Raw genomic sequence first — 20,419 nt, 5'->3', positions numbered from 1 at the left:
TACCTACCACCAGCGTATCTTATAGATGTGTCCTACCTACCACCAGCGTATATTATAGATGTGTCCTACCTACCACCAGCGTATATTATAGCTGTGTCCTACCTACCACCAGCGTATATTATAGATGTGTCCTACCTACCACCAGCGTATATTATAGCTGTGTCCTACCTACCACCAGCGTATCTTATAGCTGTGTCCTACCTACCACCAGCGTATATTATAGATGTGTCCTACCTACCACCAGCGTATCCTATTGCTGTGTCCTACCTACCACCAGCGTATCTTATAGCTGTGTCCTACCTACCACCAGCGTATCCTATAGCTGTGTCCTACCTACCACAAGCGTATCTTATAGCTGTGTCCTACCTACCACCAGCGTATCCTATAGCTGTGTCCTACCTACCACCAGTGTATCCTATAACTGTGTCCTACCTACCACCAGCGTATCCTATAGCTGTGTCCTACCTACCACCAGCGTATCCTATAGATGTGTCCTACCTACCACAAGCGTATCTTATAGATGTGTCCTACCTACCACCAGCGTATCCTATAGATGTGTCCTACCTACCACAAGCGTATCTTATAGATGTGTCCTACCTACCACAAGCGTATCTTATAGCTGTGTCCTACCTACCACCAGCGTATCCTATAGCTGTGTCCTACCTACCACCAGTGTATCCTATAACTGTGTCCTACCTACCACCAGCGTATCTTATAACTGTGTCCTACCTACCACCAGCGTATCTTATAGCTGTGTCCTACCTACCACCAGCGTATCCTATAGCTGTGTCCTACCTACCACCAGCGTATCTTATAGCTGTGTCCTACCTACCACCAGCGTATCTTATAGATGTGTCCTACCTACCACAAGCGTATCTTATAGATGTGTCCTACCTACCACCAGCGTATCTTATAGATGTGTCCTACCTACCACAAGCGTATCTTATAGATGTGTCCTACCTACCACCAGCGTATCTTATAGATGTGTCCTACCTACCACAAGCGTATCTTATAGATGTGTCCTACCTACCACCAGCGTATCTTATAGCTGTGTCCTACCTACCACAAGCGTATCTTATAGATGTGTCCTACCTACCACAAGCGTATCTTATAGCTGTGTCCTACCTACCACCAGCGTATCTTATAGCTGTGTCCTACCTACCACCAGCGTATCCTATAGCTGTGTCCTACCTACCACCAGCGTATCCTATAGATGTGTCCTACCTACCACCAGCGTATCCTATAGATGTGTCCTACCTACCACAAGCGTATCTTATAGCTGTGTCCTACCTACCACAAGCGTATATTATAGCTGTGTCCTACCTACCACCAGCGTATCTTATAGCTGCGTCCTAATAACACCAGCGTATCCTATAGCTGTGTCCTACCTACCACAAGCGTATCTTATAGCTGTGTCCTACCTACCACAAGCGTATCTTATAGCTGTGTCCTACCTACCACAAGCGTATCTTATAGCTGTGTCCTACCTACCACCAGCGTATCTTATAGCTGTGTCCTACCTACCACCAGCGTATCCTATAGCTGTGTCCTACCTACCACAAGCGTATCTTATAGATGTGTCCTACCTACCATCAGTGTATCTTATAGCTGTCTTCTACCTATCACCGGCGTATCTTATAGATGTGTCCTACCTACCATCAGTGTATCTTATAGCTGTGTTCTACCCATTAGTCTAACACTACCTCACCCCACCCACCCACGTCTCACACACCTGTACGTGGCACAGAGCTGGTAGGTGGCAGCGTGGTACAGCTGCAGGGTGTTGGTGTGGTCGTCCAGGGTCCACACCGCCTCATCCCCCCACAGACAGGGGCTGGATGCCAGGGCCTGTATGGAGGATGGTGGGTCGTAGGGGTCCAGACGATGCACCGCCTGGAGGGTCCGGCAGTCGATCACCAGCAGGCCTGGACCATGGGAGTACCACAGCTGGGAGGAAGAGCAAGGTGGAGATAAGATTTACACTTTATGATAACCATTCATATTACCAGAGTTTAACCCTGTAACATTGTAATGAGGTTACCGGTATTTCACTACTGTATACAATGATTTACTATTTCATCATTGGACATTGTGGTATACAGGTATATTGAAATATATCAGAATATCTAGATAGATAAATAGATACATTTTGATATATCGGCATATTGATATATCTATTCCAACCTGGGATCCACTGTGGACCAGGACCATGCTCCTGACTGGGTAGGGTCTCTGTCTGGGGTCAGAGTCCTCCATCCCAAACATGGTCATATTGAGGGTGTGAGAACACAGGTAGGTCTCTCCTTCTACAGGCATGTCATCCATTAGAGAGTACACTGCCACCAGACCGTCTGACATCCCCATGAAGACACACGCCTGGGTCTGCTTGGGTGGGAGGAGACCAGAATGTTAGGTTGGGGGGGTGTATACGGAATGGAGAGTGGTTGAAGGGACGTGGAGAGGGAGAGAGAGACAGAGATAGTAAAGATATCAACAACACATCCCAACCTCGATAAAGACTGAAGACTAGATGAAAAGCATGAACGGAGGTGAAAACATTCTTGTTTACTAAGTTAAAATAGAGAGCGGGGCAGTAAAAAGACTGCACTGCTGCAGTAAATAATACAACCAGTAAATCAATCTACTGTACGGTCTTCTAATTTAAGTGTAAATATGCATTTGATAGCGTTCGTCATTCCCAACACATATTTACATGTCATACAACCAGGTCAGCGCCTAAGTGTCACTGTAGAATGTTTTCCCCAGAGTTGTTCCTCCCACAACCTCGCAGTCCCCCTAGCAACTACCAGCGGTTGTTCTACTGTTGTCCTACAGCAGGACTGTTCTACCTGTACAGCTGACTTCAGTGGAGGATGGGTTTCTGGGAAGGAGGGAAAGATCAGAGGGGGCTCCACGTCTGCAGTGTAACACCCTGAACAGCCGACGTGTCAGAAATATGTTAGATAGAGCTATGGTACTTTGGGGGTGTTGCTTCTGTCAAAGTTCAAACAAACGGAACTATCCAACACTTCTGCGCCCCTTCTTCGAGGCAAGCAAATCAAAGTGCCTTGCAGGTATAATGTGAGAGAGCCTTTAGCTCCTTATCCCCAGACAGACAGCAGGCTCCACTAGGTCAGCCTCAACACCTGGACTACCCCAGCCACAGGACACTTCAAACAGCTGAGGGTCTAGGGAGAGGGGGGTGAAGGGGAGGTGTGGGGGCAAACAGGCAGTGCTCCTGTAAAAAGGCAGTGCTCACTAGAAGCACTGAAAGCGTCATGTTGACACAAAACTAATTTACACTTTGAAATGACTTGGCCATTGACTTTTCCTAAATAAGTATATTTAACACAGCACAGCTGATGGCCCATCTAAACTACACCTATACTATAATGAAATACATTTTACACATAATAATAGAGTTAGTCTAAACACAAGATTAAATGGACAATAGTCTGTTGGGTGACAATATTAACAATAGTCAAATTGTATATGAAGAGATGGACTAGTGCAGCTTGGACTTGATACAGAGGGAAACGGAGCAACAAAAAGTGTCTTTTTAAAATCCCCCTACAGCAGACAACTAGATTCAGCCACTGGCCCATTTTAGTCAGTCGGATGGTCGGGGAGGCAGAACATTATTACAATGATCTGTGCACCGCAAATGACCACAACTAAGAGATTGTATTGGAAATGAACAATCATTCCAGAGTGGCGGGCCGGGCGCAGTGCACGCTAACCAGGTGCACGGTGTTTCCTCCGACACATTGGTGCGGCTAAGAAGCAGAGCGGCTTGGTTGTGTATCGGAGGACGCATGACTTTCGACCTTCGTCTCTCCCGAGCCCGTACGGGAGTTGTAGCGATGAGACAAGATAGTAACTACTAACAATTGGATACCATGAAATTGGGGAGAAAAGGGGGTAAAAATAATATATCTCACTTTTACCAAGAGTAACCACGTCCATGCAGTCCACACATGAACACGAGGCAGCATACAACCCAGGCCAGTAAGCACAGACTAGTAACATAATAAAACACATCATATGTTCTGCTCTTTTGATGTACATTTTCTTATTTCAATGTTTCTTTAGACCTGCCAAAATGAAATTATAATGGGTGTGGTTAGCGGTTTTTCGTTTTCTTTTTACAAATAGGCTACAGTAACATATACCAATGAAAATGCTATTATGTTTGTTAAAAAATATACACATTTGTATTCTAATGTTACCTTTATAAACACAACCAAAGGAACATTTTTCGGGATGCATATATTAAATGGATTTATACTGTTTGAATGTTGACATCAAAAAGACTGGCATTTCTACTGTTAAGAGGACCGTAAAACCTCTTTTACCACAGTAGCGGTGTTAGTTAATGATGGTCAGAACGCTAATAAACCCCTACAAACGGTGAAAACAGTCAGGCTGGTTTGGAAGGCAGTTAGATGGTATTATTATCAACTGCTGTTCTGTTACTGTATAAACACTTTACAGTACAGAGATAAGAGAACACCGACTATCCAGTGTATCAGAGTTACATTGGGGTTTAGTAGATGACGGAACAACGATGGGTTGGGTTCCCATAATTCTTTCTCACAGAGATCCGTGTAATCATGTATGGTTGTCTGGGGCTACAACAACAATGTGTATTGTTGGGGTTACTGGTGGACCGGTTCGGGAACTACTGGTCTAGGAGATGGTTTGAGATAGGGTTGTCACGGTAGCAGTATCGCGATAAGTCTGGTAGCAAGGAAACAAAACATGATGCGGATTTCAATTCTAAAGGAAAACAATCCTAATTTTGGAAACAAAGAGCATTATGTTATCACCCAGAGTCAAATGTGTTTATTTTCTAAGCTATACACAATATTGTATGAAAGGTTCCTAAAGGAGCAAATAGTAGTCTGCTTCATGTGTTCGCCATGGAAAATCGAGTATGGTATTATTGTGATACTGGTATCATGACAACCATACAGGGCAGTAGTGAACAGTATGTTACATGGTCTCTGGCGGGCACGGGGAACAGACAGTTGGCAACAGTAGGACAGGACAGTTACCTGGTCTCTGGTGGGCAAGGGAAACAGACAGGTGACAACAGGAGAGTTACCTGGTCTTTGGCCGGCACGGGGAACAGACAGGTGACAACAGGAGAGTTACCTGGTCTCTGGCGGGCACGGGGAAAAGACAGGTGACTATAGCAGGACAGTAGATCTGTTTCTGGGGCTGGCTCAGTGGACACATCTCCTTTAGACTGTAGATGAACACTTCCTGCTCCTAGAACACACACACACACACACACGTAAATACACACACACATGTATGTACAGTTGAAGTCGGAGGTTTACATACACTTAGGTTGGTGTCATTAAAACTTGTTTTTTTAACCACTCCACACATTTCTTGTTAACAAACTATAGTTTTGGCAAGTCAGTTAGGACATCTACTTTGTGCATAACACAAGTAATTTTTCCAAGAATTGTTTACAGACAGATTATTTCACTTATAATTCACTGTATCACAATTCCAGTGGGTCAGAAGTTTACATAAACTAAGTTGACTGTGCCTTTAAACAGCTTGGAAAATTCCAGAAAATTATGTCATGGCTTTAGAAGCTTCTGAGAGGCTAAATGACATAATTTGAGTCAATTGGAGGTGTACCTGTGGATGTAAACTCAGTGCCTCTTTGCTTGACATCAAATCAAAAGAAATCAAAAGAAATCAGCCAAGACCTCAGAAAAGATTGTAAGACCTCCACAAGTCTGGTTCATCCTTGGGAGCAATTTACAAATGCCTGAAGGTACTACGTTCATCTGTACAAACAATAGTAGGCAAGTATAAACACCATGGGACCAACCAGCTGTCATACTGCTCAGGAAGGAGACGCGTTGTCTCCTAGAGATGAACGTACTTTGGTGCAAAAAGTACAAATCAATCTGAGAACAACAGCAAAGGACCTTGTGAAGATGCTGGAGGAAACAGGTACAAAAGTATCTATATCCACAGTAAAACAAGTCCTATATCGATATAACCTGAAAGGCTGCTCAGCAAGGAAGAAGCCACTGCTCAAAAACCGCCATAAAAAAGACAGATTACGGTTTGCAACTGCACATGGGGACAAATATCGTACTTTTTTGAGAAATGTCCTCTGGCCTGATGAAAGAAAAATAGAACTGTTTGGCCATAATGACCATCATTATGTTTGGAGGAAAAAGGGGGAGGCTTGCAAGCTGAAGAACACCATCCCAACTGTGAAGCATAGAGGAGACAGTATCATGTTGTGGGGGTGCTTGCTGCAGGAGGGACTGGTGCACTTCACAAAATAGATGGCATCATGAGGAGGGGAAAATTGATGTGGATATATTGACGCAACATCTCAAGACATCAGTCAGGAAGTTAAAGCTTGGTCACAAATGGGTCTTCCAAATGGACAATGACCCCAAGCATACTTCCCAAGTTGTGGAAAAATGGCTTAAAGACAACACAGTCAAGGTATTGGAGTGGCCATCACAAAGCCCTGACCTCAATCCTATAGAAAATGTATGGGCAGAACTGAAAAAGCGTTTGCGAGCAAGGAGGCCTACAAACCTGACTCAGTTACACCAGCTCTGTCAGGAGGAATGGACCAAAATTCACCTAAAACGTTTGATCCAAGTTAAACAATTTAAAGGCAATGCTACCAAATACTAATTGAGTGTATGTAAATGTCTGACCCACTGGGAATGTGATGAAAGAAATAAAAGCTGAAATAAATCATTCTCTCTACTATTATTCTGACATTTCACATTCTTAAAATAAAGTGGCGATCCTAACTGACCTAAGACAGGGCAATTTTTTACTAAGATTAAATGTCAGGAATTGTGAAAAACTGAGTTTAAATGTATTTGTCAAAATACATTATATATTTGAGATTCTTCAAAGTAGCCACCCTTTGCCTTGATGACAGCTTTGGTTGAGAGAATGCCAAGAGTGTGCAAAGCTGTCAACAAGGCAAAGGGTGGCTACTTTGAAGAATCTAAAATCTAAAACATATTTTGATTTGTTCAACACTTTTTTGGTTACTACATGATTCCATGTGTTATTTCATTGTGTTGATGTCTTTAGTATTATTCTACAATGTAGAAAATAGTAAAAATAAAGAAAAACCCTTGAATGAGTAAGTTTGTCCAAACTTTTGATTGGTACAGTACACGCACGATCACACACTTACAGAAACTAAATGTATACAGATATACATAATCTACTCAAGGTGGATAATGTTATAAGCTTCCATTTCATGGGCAGAGCAATACTTAAAAAATATTGACAATGATCATTTTGGATATAAACCCCCATCTATTCTTTAACATGTACCCTAATTCCATAAGTACCCGTGTATTCTTGGCTGTTCCCAATGACACTCCCCATACATGTTATCACTAGACTTTATACTGCCTCACCAGGTAACATGACAGCAACACAACTCAGCCTGAGCCTACACACTACAAAGTCAAAGCCACAGGTTAGACTAGAGAGGAACATACTTATGGTATGGTGAGAGCAATTGTACTGACATGGTGTCAACATGTACATTGATTACATTACGAAATCCACCTAAGAAGGCTTATGGCTTTACGTCTGAGGTTTTATGTCATGCTGAGTTCCATTGCGACAGAGGGCTATGTAAACTGTAAACTTGCAATGTAAATCCAGTGTTAAGGATAGTTTGGCCAACCCCACCCCCAGAGTTTATGTAAATTCATATTTAAGTAAACTGTCAGATGCAAAGAACATGTATGAATAAGTATAAGTATTCTATTCTAATGTCCATAGGAAACCCAGTGTTAGTGATTGTTTGGCCAACTCCAACCCCAGTGTTAGTGATTGTTTGGCCAACCTCTGTGGCGGTCCATAAGGTGTTATCCATCTTCATCTGACAGCTCAGCCTGGTTCCTGGACACGGCATCCTCTTCACCTCTACCTGACCCGTCTCTACGTTCACCACACTGTAGTTCCTATAGGACAACACACATTCACTACCACACTGTAGTTCCTATAAGACAACACACATTCACTACCACACTGTAGTTCCTATAGGACAACACACATTCACTATCACACTGTAGTTCCTATAGGACAACACACATTCACTACCACACTGTAGTTCCTATAGGACAACACACATTCACTACCACACTGTAGTTCCTATAGGACAACACACATTCACTACCACACTGTAGTTCCTATAGGACAACACACATTCACTATCACACTGTAGTTCCTATAGGACAACACACATTCACTACCACACTGTAGTTCCTATAAGACAACACACATTCACTATCACACTGTAGTTCCTATAGGACAACACACATTCCCTACCACACTGTAGTTCCTATAGGACAACACACATTCACTATCACACTGTAGTTCCTATAGGACAACACACATTCCCTACCACACTGTAGTTCCTATAGGACAACACACATTCCCTACCACACTGTAGTTCCTATAGGACAACACACATTCCCTACCACACTGTAGTTCCTATAAGACAACACACATTCACTATTGCAGAGTTTCTAGAACACACACACACACACACACACACACACACACACACACACACACACAGTAGTCCAACAAGTCATACCGAGACAATACACACCATTTAACCGTGTTACCCTGACACAGAGTTAGGACAGTATTCAATCTTTCTCCTTCTTCCCCTGGCGGAGTAGTACCTGCTGACAATTATCATGTCATTCTCATGGTCGGTTCCCATGCTGGAAGCCCTGGCGCAATACCTCTATGAGGGGGTATTAGAATTACAAAGGATATCTATGGGGTTAACAGCAGGACAGCTGCAGGCAATAGCAGTCATTAGCACCACCTGTATGGAGCGATGAAAGCTGCCTTTATCGTGGTGAGATTATCTCCCTTCCCAAAGCACACACAGTCACACACAGGGGGAGAGCAACACTAAAGCAATTACTTTCCACCTGGGAGCTTTATTTCAGGACAGGAGTGTGTGTGTGTTACTCTCAGAGAGGTATGTGCACAGTATGTATGTGTGTGTGTGTGTTCTGCCTCCACTGCTCTTTATGAGACAGGAGTGTGTGTGTGTGTTACTCTCAGAGAGGTATGTGCACAGTATGTATGTGTGTGTGTGTGTTACTCTCAGAGAGGTATGTGCACAGTATGTATGTGTGTGTTACCCTCAGAGAGGTATGTTCAGAGTATGTATGTGTGTGTGTGTGTGTTACTCTCAGAGAGGTATGTGCACAGTATGTATGTGAGTGAGTGTGTTCTGCCTCCACTGCTCTTTATGAGACAGGAGTGTGTGTGTGTGTTACTCTCAGAGAGGTATGTGCACAGTATGTATGTGAGTGAGTGTGTTACTCTCAGAGAGGTATGTGCACAGTATGTATGTGAGTGAGTGTGTTACTCTCAGAGAGGTATGTGCACAGTATGTATGTGAGTGAGTGTGTTACTCTCAGAGAGGTATGTGCACAGTATGTATGTGAGTGAGTGTGTTCTGCCTCCACTGCTCTTTATGAGACAGTCCAAGCATAAGCAGCTGAAATACACCCTCAGATCCTCAGGAAGTCTACACTGACACTTTTTGGGCCAGAAATCAACAAAAAGAGAAACCAACCTGTCGTCCTTGTCCCCGTCCCAGAACACAGCGCTGTGTCCCTGCAAGTGGGACAGGAAGAGCTGGGAGTGTGTGTCACAGGCCAGCAGGTACTTCAGACATGGGAAACTGGGCTCCTGCATCTGCCTCACACACTGCATGGCCAGGGGCCTCTGGATCAAGAGAGAGACACACAGTCACTATGTCATACTGTAATCCAGGGTTCCCCAATTGGTGGCCAGTGGATTGGTGATTTTATCTTAGCAAAAAGAATGATGGACATAAAAGACTGTAAAAACACCAAATCAGCCCCAAGCCCCATTTTGAAAATGTAAATCAGTATTCCCATGCATAATAGAGAGAGATTTATTTGACCTTTATTTAACTAGGCAAGTCAGTTAAGAACAAATTCTTATTTTCAATGACGGCCTAGGAACAGTGGGTTAACTGCCTGTTCAGGGGCAGAACGACAGATTTGTACCTTGTCAGCTCGGGGATTTGAACTTGCCACCTTTTGGTTACTAGTCCAACGCTCTAACCACTAGGCTACCCTGCCGCCCCAAAGATATACGATACTGTATATAAAAATGAATGTGAACACCCCTTCAAATTAGTGGATGCGGCTATTTCAGCCAACCCCATTACTGACAGATGTACAAAATCCAGTACACAGCCATGCAATCTCCATAGGGAAACATTGGCAGTAGAATGGCCTTACTGAAGAGCTCAGTGACTTTCAATGTGGCACCGTCAAAGGATACCACCTTTCCAACAAGTCCATTTCTGCCTTGCTAGAGCAGCCCCGGGCAACTGTAAGTGCTGTTATTGTGAAATGGAAACGTCTAGGAGCAACAACGGCTCAGCTGTGAAGTGGTAGGCCACGCAACCTCACAGAACAGGACCGCAGAGTGCTAAAGCGTGTAGCGCGTAAAAATAGTCTGTCCTCAGTTGCAACACTCACTACTGAGTTCCAAACTGCCTCTGGAAGCAACATCAGCGCAAGAGCTGTTCTTTAGGAGGTTCATGAAATGGGTTTCCATGGTCGAGCAGCCGCACACAAGTCTAAGATCACCATGCCACGCGTCGGCTGGAGTGGTGTAAACTCTGGAGCAGTGGAAACGCATTCTTCGGAGTGATGAATCACGAGTCACCATCTGACAATCTGACGGACGAATATGGATTTGGCGGATGCCAGGAGAACGCTACCTGCCCGAATGCATAGTGCCAACTGTAAAGTTTGGTGTAGGAGAAATAATGTCTGGGGCTGTTTTTCATGGTTCGGGCTAGGCCCCTTAGTTCCAGTGAAAGGAAATCTTAACGCTACAGCATACAATGACATTCTAGATGATTCTGTGTTTCCAACTTTGTGGCAACAGCATGACAATGCCCCTGTGCACAAAGTGGTTTTCGAGATCGGTGTGGAAGAACTTGACTGGCCTGCACAGAGCCCTGACCACAACCCCATCGAACACCTTTGGATGAATTGGAATGCCGACTTCAAGTCAGGCCTAATCACCCAACATCAGTGCCCGACCTCACTAATGCTCTTATAGCTGAATGGAAGCAAATCCCCACAGCAATGTTCCAACATCTAGTGGAAAGCCTTCCCAGAAGAGTGGAGGCTGTTATCGCAGCAAAGGGGGGACCAACTCCATAGTAAAGCCTTCCCAGAAGAGTGGAGGCTGTTATCGCAGCAAAGGGGGGACCAACTCCATAGTAAAGCCTTCCCAGAAGAGTGGAGGCTGTTATAGCAGCAAAGGGGGGGACCAACTCTATATTAAGGCCCATGATTTTAGAATGAGATGTTCGACGAGCATATTCAAGCCAGCACAGCTTGGCTCACTAGTGTGAATAGTGTATTGGCGTCCCAGCCCACAGACCCTCACCTTCTCAGGCTTAGTGTCCCAGCCCACAGACCCTCACCTTCTCAGGCTTAGTGTCCCAGCCCACAGACCCTCACCTTCTCAGGCTTAGTGTCCCAGCCCACAGCCCCTCACCTTCTCAGGCTTAGTGTCCCAGCCCACAGCCCCTCACCTTCTCAGGCTTAGTGTCCCAGCCCACAGACCCTCACCTTCTCAGGCTTAGTGTCCCAGCCCACAGACCCTCACCTTCTCAGGCTTAGTGTCCCAGCCCACAGACCCTCACCTTCTCAGGCTTAGTGTCCCAGCCCACAGACCCTCACCTTCTCAGGCTTAGTGTCCCAGCCCACAGACCCTCACCTTCTCAGGCTTAGTGTCCCAGCCCACAGACCCTCACCTTCTCAGGCTTAGTGTCCCAGCCCACAGACCCTCACCTTCTCAGGCTTAGTGTCCCAGCCCACAGACCCTCACCTTCTCAGGCTTAGTGTCCCAGCCCACAGACCCTCACCTTCTCAGGCTTAGTGTCCCAGCCCACAGCCCCTCACCTTCTCAGGCTTAGTGTCCCAGCCCACAGCCCCTGACCTTCTCAGGCTTAGTGTCCCAGCCCACAGACCCTCACCTTCTCAGGCTTAGTGTCCCAGCCCACAGACCCTCACCTTCTCAGGCTTAGTGTCCCAGCCCACAGACCCTCACCTTCTCAGGCTTAGTGTCCCAGCCCACAGCCCCTCACCTTCTCAGGCTTAGTGTTCCAGCCCACAGACCCTCACCTTCTCAGGCTTAGTGTCCCAGCCCACAGACCCTCACCTTCTCAGGCTTAGTGTCCCAGCCCACAGACCCTCACCTTCTCAGGCTTAGTGTCCCAGCCCACAGCCCCTCACCTTCTCAGGCTTAGTGTCCCAGCCCACAGACCCTCACCTTCTCAGGCTTAGTGTCCCAGCCCACAGCCCCTCACCTTCTCAGGCTTAGTGTCCCAGCCCACAGACCCTCACCTTGTCAGGCTTAGTGTTCCAGCCCACAGCCCCTCACCTTCTCAGGCTTAGTGTCCCAGCCCACAGCCCCTCACCTTCTCAGGCTTAGTGTCCCAGCCCACAGACCCTCACCTTCTCAGGCTTAGTGTCCCAGCCCATAGCCCCTCACCTTCTCAGGCTTAGTGTCCCAGCACTCGATCATCAGGCCATGCAGACAGTGGAACTGGACTTCCTCTGGGTTTCCCAGGGTGGGGCGGATCCCTTTAGACAGCTTCTTAGCTATCTGGAGCTGGTGCTGGCCCAACGCAGGCCTACAACCTGACAGCAACTCATACACAACCATCCCATACGAGAACATATCCACCTGAGTGAGTGTGTGAGAGAGAGAGAGAGAGAGAGAGAGTGAGAGAGTGAGAGAGTGAGAGAGTGAGAGAGAGAGAGAGAGAGAGAGTGAGAGAGAGAGAGAGAGTGAGAGAGAGAGATTGATTTAATATGTTATCCACAGTGTACATAACATTAAGAATACCTGCTCTTTGTGTAAGTGTGCCATTCAGACGGTGAATGGGCAAGACAAAACATCTAAGTGCCTTTGGACAGGGTGGTAGTAGGTGCCAGGTCACACCGGTTTGTGTCAAGAACTGCAACACTGCTGGGTTTTTCACACAACAGTTTCCTTGGTGTATCAAGAATCAATTTATTGCCTTACCTCACCTCATTTGCACACACTGTATATAGACATTTCTATTGTGTTATTGACTGTATGTTTGTTTATTTCATGTGTAACTCTTGTGTTGTTGTTTGTGTCGCACTGCTATGCTTTATCTTAGCCAGGTCACAGTTGTAAATGAGAACTTGTTCTCAACTAGCCTACCTGGTTAAATAAAGGTGTTCTCAACTAGCCTACCTGGTTAAATAAAGGTGTTCTCAACTAGCCTACCTGGTAAAATAAAGGTGTTCTCAACTAGCCTACCTGGTTAAAAAAAGGTGTTCTCAACTAGCCTACCTGGTTAAATAAAGGTCAAATAAAAAATGGTCCATTATCCAAAAGACATCCAACCAATGTGACACAACTGTGGGAAGCATTGGAGTCAAAATGGGCCAGCATCTCTGTGGAATGCTTTCCACACCTTGTAGTCCATCCTCCGACGAATTGAGGCTGTCTGAGCACAAAAGGGGGTGCAACTCAATATTAGGAAGGTGTTCTGGATGGTTTGTACACTCAGTGTATAAATATCTATATTGATTTAATTGCTTTGGTAATGTACGTTTCCATGCCAATAAAGCTTCTTCAATTGAATTGAAACGCACGCGCACACACACACACACACACACACACACACACACACACACACACACACACACACACACACACACACACACACACACACACACACCAGTCATCCCATTGTAATAGTCAGACTCTAATGTTATCTATGAAGGCCATTCAGCTTGGTGATGGAACACAAAACAGCATATTTTCAGTCCAAGAAACAGTCCAAGTTGAATTCCTTTCTATGAATGGCCATGAGCTTGAGATGAACAGCCCACTGTGGCTTTCTTCCCAGGGTTTATTTAACACAGCGCAGACAGATAGGGCCAAAATGCACCGAGTGGTGAGTTTCCACGCTCTGTTAGCGTTACGGGAGCAGTCCTGGCTCCTCGCCACAACGACATCACTTGGCAACTATTCTGAGAATCCTCAACATCCGTGGTCCTCGGGGTCAGAGAGGCTACAGGTTAGGCCGTGGTCCTCGGGGTCAGAGAGGCTACAGGTAAGGCCGTGGTCCTCGGGGTCAGAGAGGCTACAGGTAAGGCCGTGGTCCTCGGGGTCAGAGAGGCTACAGGTAAGGCCGTGGTCCTCGGGGTCAGAGAGGCTACAGGTAAGACAGTGGTCCTCGGGGTCAGAGAGGCTACAGGTAAGGCAGTGGTCCTCGGGGTCAGAGAGGCTATAGGTAAGGCCGTGGTCCTCGGGGTCAGAGAGGCTACAGGTAAGGCCGTGGTATATTCTCTATGGTACATTTTTATAAGGCCTCGTCTGTCATCAATCTCTATCATTGGTATGAAAGGGGAAATCCAATGTCGCCAAATAAAATATGGGTTGTTAAATATTATACTATTATATTACACACTATTTATGTATACCCTGTTTATAGATTAGTTAAGTACACAGAATGTCTGGTATTCCATCTCTCTGTCGTCCCATTTTACTCTCGCCATCTCTCTCTCTCGCTCTTTCTCCATCTCTCTCTCTCGCTCTTTCTCCATCTCTCAGTCTTTCCATTTTAGTCACTCTCTTTCTCCATCTCTCAGTCTTTCCATTATGGTCAATCTCTCCTTCCTCTCCATCTCTTCTTGCAGCATTACAATAACTACATCCTGAAACCTCATTTGAAGTTAAATCAAAGAGGAATCCAAAAAGGATTAAAGTATGGCAGGAGGGACATGATTGGCTGAGAACAGCAGAACAGGGTCAGAGTATAGACGTGAGGGTTTAACAGCAGAACAGAGTCAGAGTATTGACGTGATGGTTTAAAGACACCTCTCACTTCCCTTTGAGAGGATGCTCAATTGAGTTGGAGGGTTAAAGGAGATTTAACCCCCTAGAAAAACAGTCAAACCAGTGTGTGTGTGTATGTGTGTGTGTGTGTGTGTGTCAAACCACTTAAAAGCCCTGCTAAGCCAGCCTAGACCCCCTAGAGAGAGTGGAGCCCAGAGATGGTAGACAGCCATGTTGGAAAGGCTCATTAAAATGAGGACATAAAAGCCCATAGGATTAAAATACACAGAGACAGAGTTGGTTGGTTGGCTTCATACCGTAGTTGGCTAATTCATGGTTGACTAATACATATCAGAGTGGGAGTCGATTGCCTGGTGAGGAACCACAGAGGGAGAGTTAATTGGATAATTAATATCAGGACGAGAGATGATTGGCTAATGAGCAGAAAAAGCAGGAGCTAATTGCCCATTTCACTTAACCAACACAGAGGGCAAGTTGAGTAAATTCCAGGACACTATAGAATATATTCCACAAGAAACCTGGCATTTACGGGAACACTTCACCTCAGACGGGTAGGCTATGGGACATGAATGTACGTCCAGTACAGTCATACAGGCATTAGGGAATGGATGCCTACATGCTCTACGGACACATAGTTTAAAAATATAGTACCCAGACATCCTGCACAGTAAAACACACGCACACACATCTCCTTACATTTCACTTACAGCAGCACACACGTTACTAAATCAGACACACGTTACTAAATCAGACACACGTTACTAAATCAGACACACGTTACTAAATCAGACACACGTTACTAAATCAGACACACGTTACTAAATCAGACACACGTTACTAAATCAGACACACGTTACTAAATCAGACACACGTTACTAATCAGACACACGTTGCTAATCAGACACAGGTTACTAGTCAGACACAGGTTACTAGTCAGACACAGGTTACTAGTCAGACACACGTTACTAAATCAGACACAGGTTACTAGTCAGACACACGTTACTAAATCAGACACACGTTACTAAATCAGACACAGGTTACTAATCAGACACAGGTTACTAATCAGACACACGTTACTAAATCAGACACACGTTACTAATCAGACACACGTTACTAATCAGACACACGTTGCTAATCAGACACACGTTACTAATCAGACACACGTTACTAAATCAGACACACGTTACTAAATCAGACACACGTTACTAAATCAGACACACGTTACTAAATCAGACACACGTTACTAATCAGACACACGTTACTAATCAGACACACGTTACTAATCAGACACACGTTACTAATCAGACACGTTACTAGTCAGACACACGTTACTAATCAGACACACGTTACTAATCAGACACACGTTACTAGTCAGACACGTTACTAGTCAGACACACGTTACTAATCAGACACACGTTACTAGTCAGACACGTTACTAGTCAGACACACGTTACTAGTCAGACACGCGTTACTAGTCAGACACACGTTACTAGTCAGACACACGTTACTAGTCAGACACGTTACTAGTCAGACACGTTACTAGTCAGACACACGTTACTAATCAGACACACGTTACTAGTCAGACACGTTACTAATCAGACACACGTTACTAATCAGACACACGTTACTAGTCAGACACGTTACTAGTCAGACACACGTTACTAGTCAGACACACGTTACTAGTCAGACACACGTTACTAATCAGACACACGTTACTAATCAGACACACGTTACTAGTCAGACACGTTACTAGTCAGACACACGTTACTAGTCAGACACACGTTACTAATCAGACACACGTTACTAGTCAGACACACATTACCAGTCAGACACACGTTCCTAATCAGACACACGTTCCTAATCAGACACACGTTCCTAGTCAGACACACGTTCCTAGTCAGACACACGTTACTAATCAGACACACGTTAATAATCAGACACACGTTACTAGTCAGACACACGTTACTAATCAGACACACGTTACTAATCAGACACACGTTACTAATCAGACACACGTTACTAGTCAGACACACGTTACTAGTCAGACACACGTTACTAGTCAGACACACGTTACTAAATCAGACACACGTTACTAATCAGACACACGTTACTAATCAGACACACGTTACTAATCAGACACACGTTACTAATCAGACACACGTTACTAGTCAGACACACGTTACTAATCAGACACACGTTACTAATCAGACACACGTTCCTAATCAGACACACGTTACTAGTCAGACACACGTTACTAGTCAGACACACGTTACTAGTCAGACACACGTTACTAAATCAGACACACGTTACTAATCAGACACACGTTACTAGTCAGACACACGTTACTAATCAGACACACGTTACTAATCAGACACACGTTACTAGTCAGACACACGTTACTAATCAGACACACGTTACTAATCAGACACACGTTACTAATCAGACACACGTTACTAATCAGACACACGTAACTAATCAGACACGTTACTAAATCAGACACGTTACTAATCAGACACACGTTACTAATCAGACACGTTACTAAATCAGACACACGTTATTAGTGAGATACGTTACTAAATCAGACACGTTACTAATCAGACACACGTTACTAATCAGACACACGTTCCTAATCAGACACGCGTTACTAATCAGACACACGTTACTAATCAGACACACGTTACTAATCAGACACGCGTTACTAATCAGACACACGTTACTAATCAGACACGTTACTAAATCAGACACACGTTACTAGTCAGACACGTTACTAAATCAGACACACGTTCCTAATCAGACACACGTTACTAAATCAGACACACGTTACTAAATCAGACACACGTTACTAATCAGACACACGTTACTAAATCAGACAGACGTTACTAATCAGACACACTTTACTAAATCAGACACACGTTACTAATCAGACACACGTTACTAGTCAGACACACGTTACTAATCAGACACACGTTCCTAATCAGACACACGTTACTAGTCAGACACACGTTACTAGTCAGACACACGTTACTAGTCAGACACACGTTACTAGTCAGACACACGTTACTAGTCAGACACACGTTACTAATCAGACACACGTTACTAAATCAGACACACGTTCCTAAATCAGACACATGTTCCTAATCAGACACACGTTCCTAATCAGACACACGTTCCTAATCAGACACACGTTCCTAAATCAGACACACGTTCCTAAATCAGACACACGTTACTAATCAGACACACGTTACTAATCAGACACACGTTACTAGTCAGACACACGTTACTAGTCAGACACACGTTACTAATCAGACACACGTTCCTAATCAGACACACGTTACTAGTCAGACACACGTTACTAGTCAGACACACGTTACTAGTCAGACACACGTTACTAAATCAGACACACGTTACTAATCAGACACACGTTACTAGTCAGACACACGTTACTAATCAGACACACGTTACTAATCAGACACACGTTACTAGTCAGACACACGTTACTAATCAGACACACGTTACTAATCAGACACACGTTACTAATCAGACACACGTTACTAATCAGACACACGTTACTAATCAGACACACGTTACTAATCAGACACACGTAACTAATCAGACACGTTACTAAATCAGACACGTTACTAATCAGACACACGTTACTAATCAGACACGTTACTAAATCAGACACACGTTATTAGTGAGATACGTTACTAAATCAGACACGTTACTAATCAGACACACGTTACTAATCAGACACACGTTCCTAATCAGACACGCGTTACTAATCAGACACACGTTACTAATCAGACACACGTTACTAATCAGACACGCGTTACTAATCAGACACACGTTACTAATCAGACACGTTACTAAATCAGACACACGTTACTAGTCAGACACGTTACTAAATCAGACACACGTTCCTAATCAGACACACGTTACTAAATCAGACACACGTTACTAAATCAGACACACGTTACTAATCAGACACACGTTACTAAATCAGACAGACGTTACTAATCAGACACACTTTACTAAATCAGACACACGTTACTAATCAGACACACGTTACTAGTCAGACACACGTTACTAATCAGACACACGTTCCTAATCAGACACACGTTACTAGTCAGACACACGTTACTAGTCAGACACACGTTACTAGTCAGACACACGTTACTAGTCAGACACACGTTACTAGTCAGACACACGTTACTAATCAGACACACGTTACTAAATCAGACACACGTTCCTAAATCAGACACATGTTCCTAATCAGACACACGTTCCTAATCAGACACACGTTCCTAATCAGACACACGTTCCTAAATCAGACACACGTTCCTAAATCAGACACACGTTACTAATCAGACACACGTTACTAATCAGACACACGTTACTAGTCAGACACACGTTACTAATCAGACACACGTTACTAATCAGACACACGTTCCTAATCAGACACACGTTACTAGTCAGACACACGTTACTAGTCAGACACACGTTACTAGTCAGACACACGTTACTAAATCAGACACACGTTACTAATCAGACACACGTTACTAGTCAGACACACGTTACTAATCAGACACACGTTACTAATCAGACACACGTTACTAGTCAGACACACGTTACTAATCAGACACACGTTACTAATCAGACACACGTTACTAATCAGACACACGTTACTAATCAGACACACGTTACTAATCAGACACACGTTACTAATCAGACACACGTAACTAATCAGACACGTTACTAAATCAGACACGTTACTAATCAGACACACGTTACTAATCAGACACGTTACTAAATCAGACACACGTTATTAGTGAGATACGTTACTAAATCAGACACGTTACTAATCAGACACACGTTACTAATCAGACACACGTTCCTAATCAGACACGCGTTACTAATCAGACACACGTTACTAATCAGACACACGTTACTAATCAGACACGCGTTACTAATCAGACACACGTTACTAATCAGACACGTTACTAAATCAGACACACGTTACTAGTCAGACACGTTACTAAATCAGACACACGTTCCTAATCAGACACACGTTACTAAATCAGACACACGTTACTAAATCAGACACACGTTACTAATCAGACACACGTTACTAAATCAGACAGACGTTACTAATCAGACACACTTTACTAAATCAGACACACGTTACTAATCAGACACACGTTACTAGTCAGACACACGTTACTAATCAGACACACGTTCCTAATCAGACACACGTTACTAGTCAGACACACGTTACTAGTCAGACACACGTTACTAGTCAGACACACGTTACTAGTCAGACACACGTTACTAGTCAGACACACGTTACTAATCAGACACACGTTACTAAATCAGACACACGTTCCTAAATCAGACACATGTTCCTAATCAGACACACGTTCCTAATCAGACACACGTTCCTAATCAGACACACGTTCCTAAA

General features: G+C 44.3%; 1 protein-coding gene across 7 annotated transcripts in view; it reads right to left on the bottom strand.

Annotated features, from left to right (window-relative positions):
- Positions 1 to 20,419, bottom strand: part of LOC110526993 (leucine-rich repeat kinase 1) — a 152,430-nt gene that overhangs the window by 15,276 nt on the left and 116,735 nt on the right. For 5 of the 7 annotated variants that reach the window (XM_036981262.1, XM_036981264.1, XM_036981261.1 and 2 more), the window contains 6 exons: positions 12,610 to 12,804; positions 9,635 to 9,786; positions 7,874 to 7,991; positions 5,158 to 5,274; positions 2,185 to 2,385; positions 1,733 to 1,947 (listed from right to left, as the gene is read on the bottom strand). In XM_036981262.1, coding sequence (XP_036837157.1) covers positions 1,733 to 1,947; positions 2,185 to 2,385; positions 5,158 to 5,274; positions 7,874 to 7,991; positions 9,635 to 9,786; positions 12,610 to 12,804 — 998 coding nt within the window. The remainder of the gene's footprint in view (positions 1 to 1,732; positions 1,948 to 2,184; positions 2,386 to 5,157; positions 5,275 to 7,873; positions 7,992 to 9,634; positions 9,787 to 12,609; positions 12,805 to 20,419) is intronic. The other 2 variants (XM_036981265.1, XM_036981263.1) reach the window with 1 other exon arrangement.

This window comes from Oncorhynchus mykiss, chromosome 6 (genome assembly GCF_013265735.2).
Source record: "Oncorhynchus mykiss isolate Arlee chromosome 6, USDA_OmykA_1.1, whole genome shotgun sequence".
Taxonomy (NCBI): Eukaryota; Metazoa; Chordata; class Actinopteri; order Salmoniformes; family Salmonidae; genus Oncorhynchus; species Oncorhynchus mykiss.
This window is presented reverse-complemented; position numbering and strand designations above follow the sequence as displayed.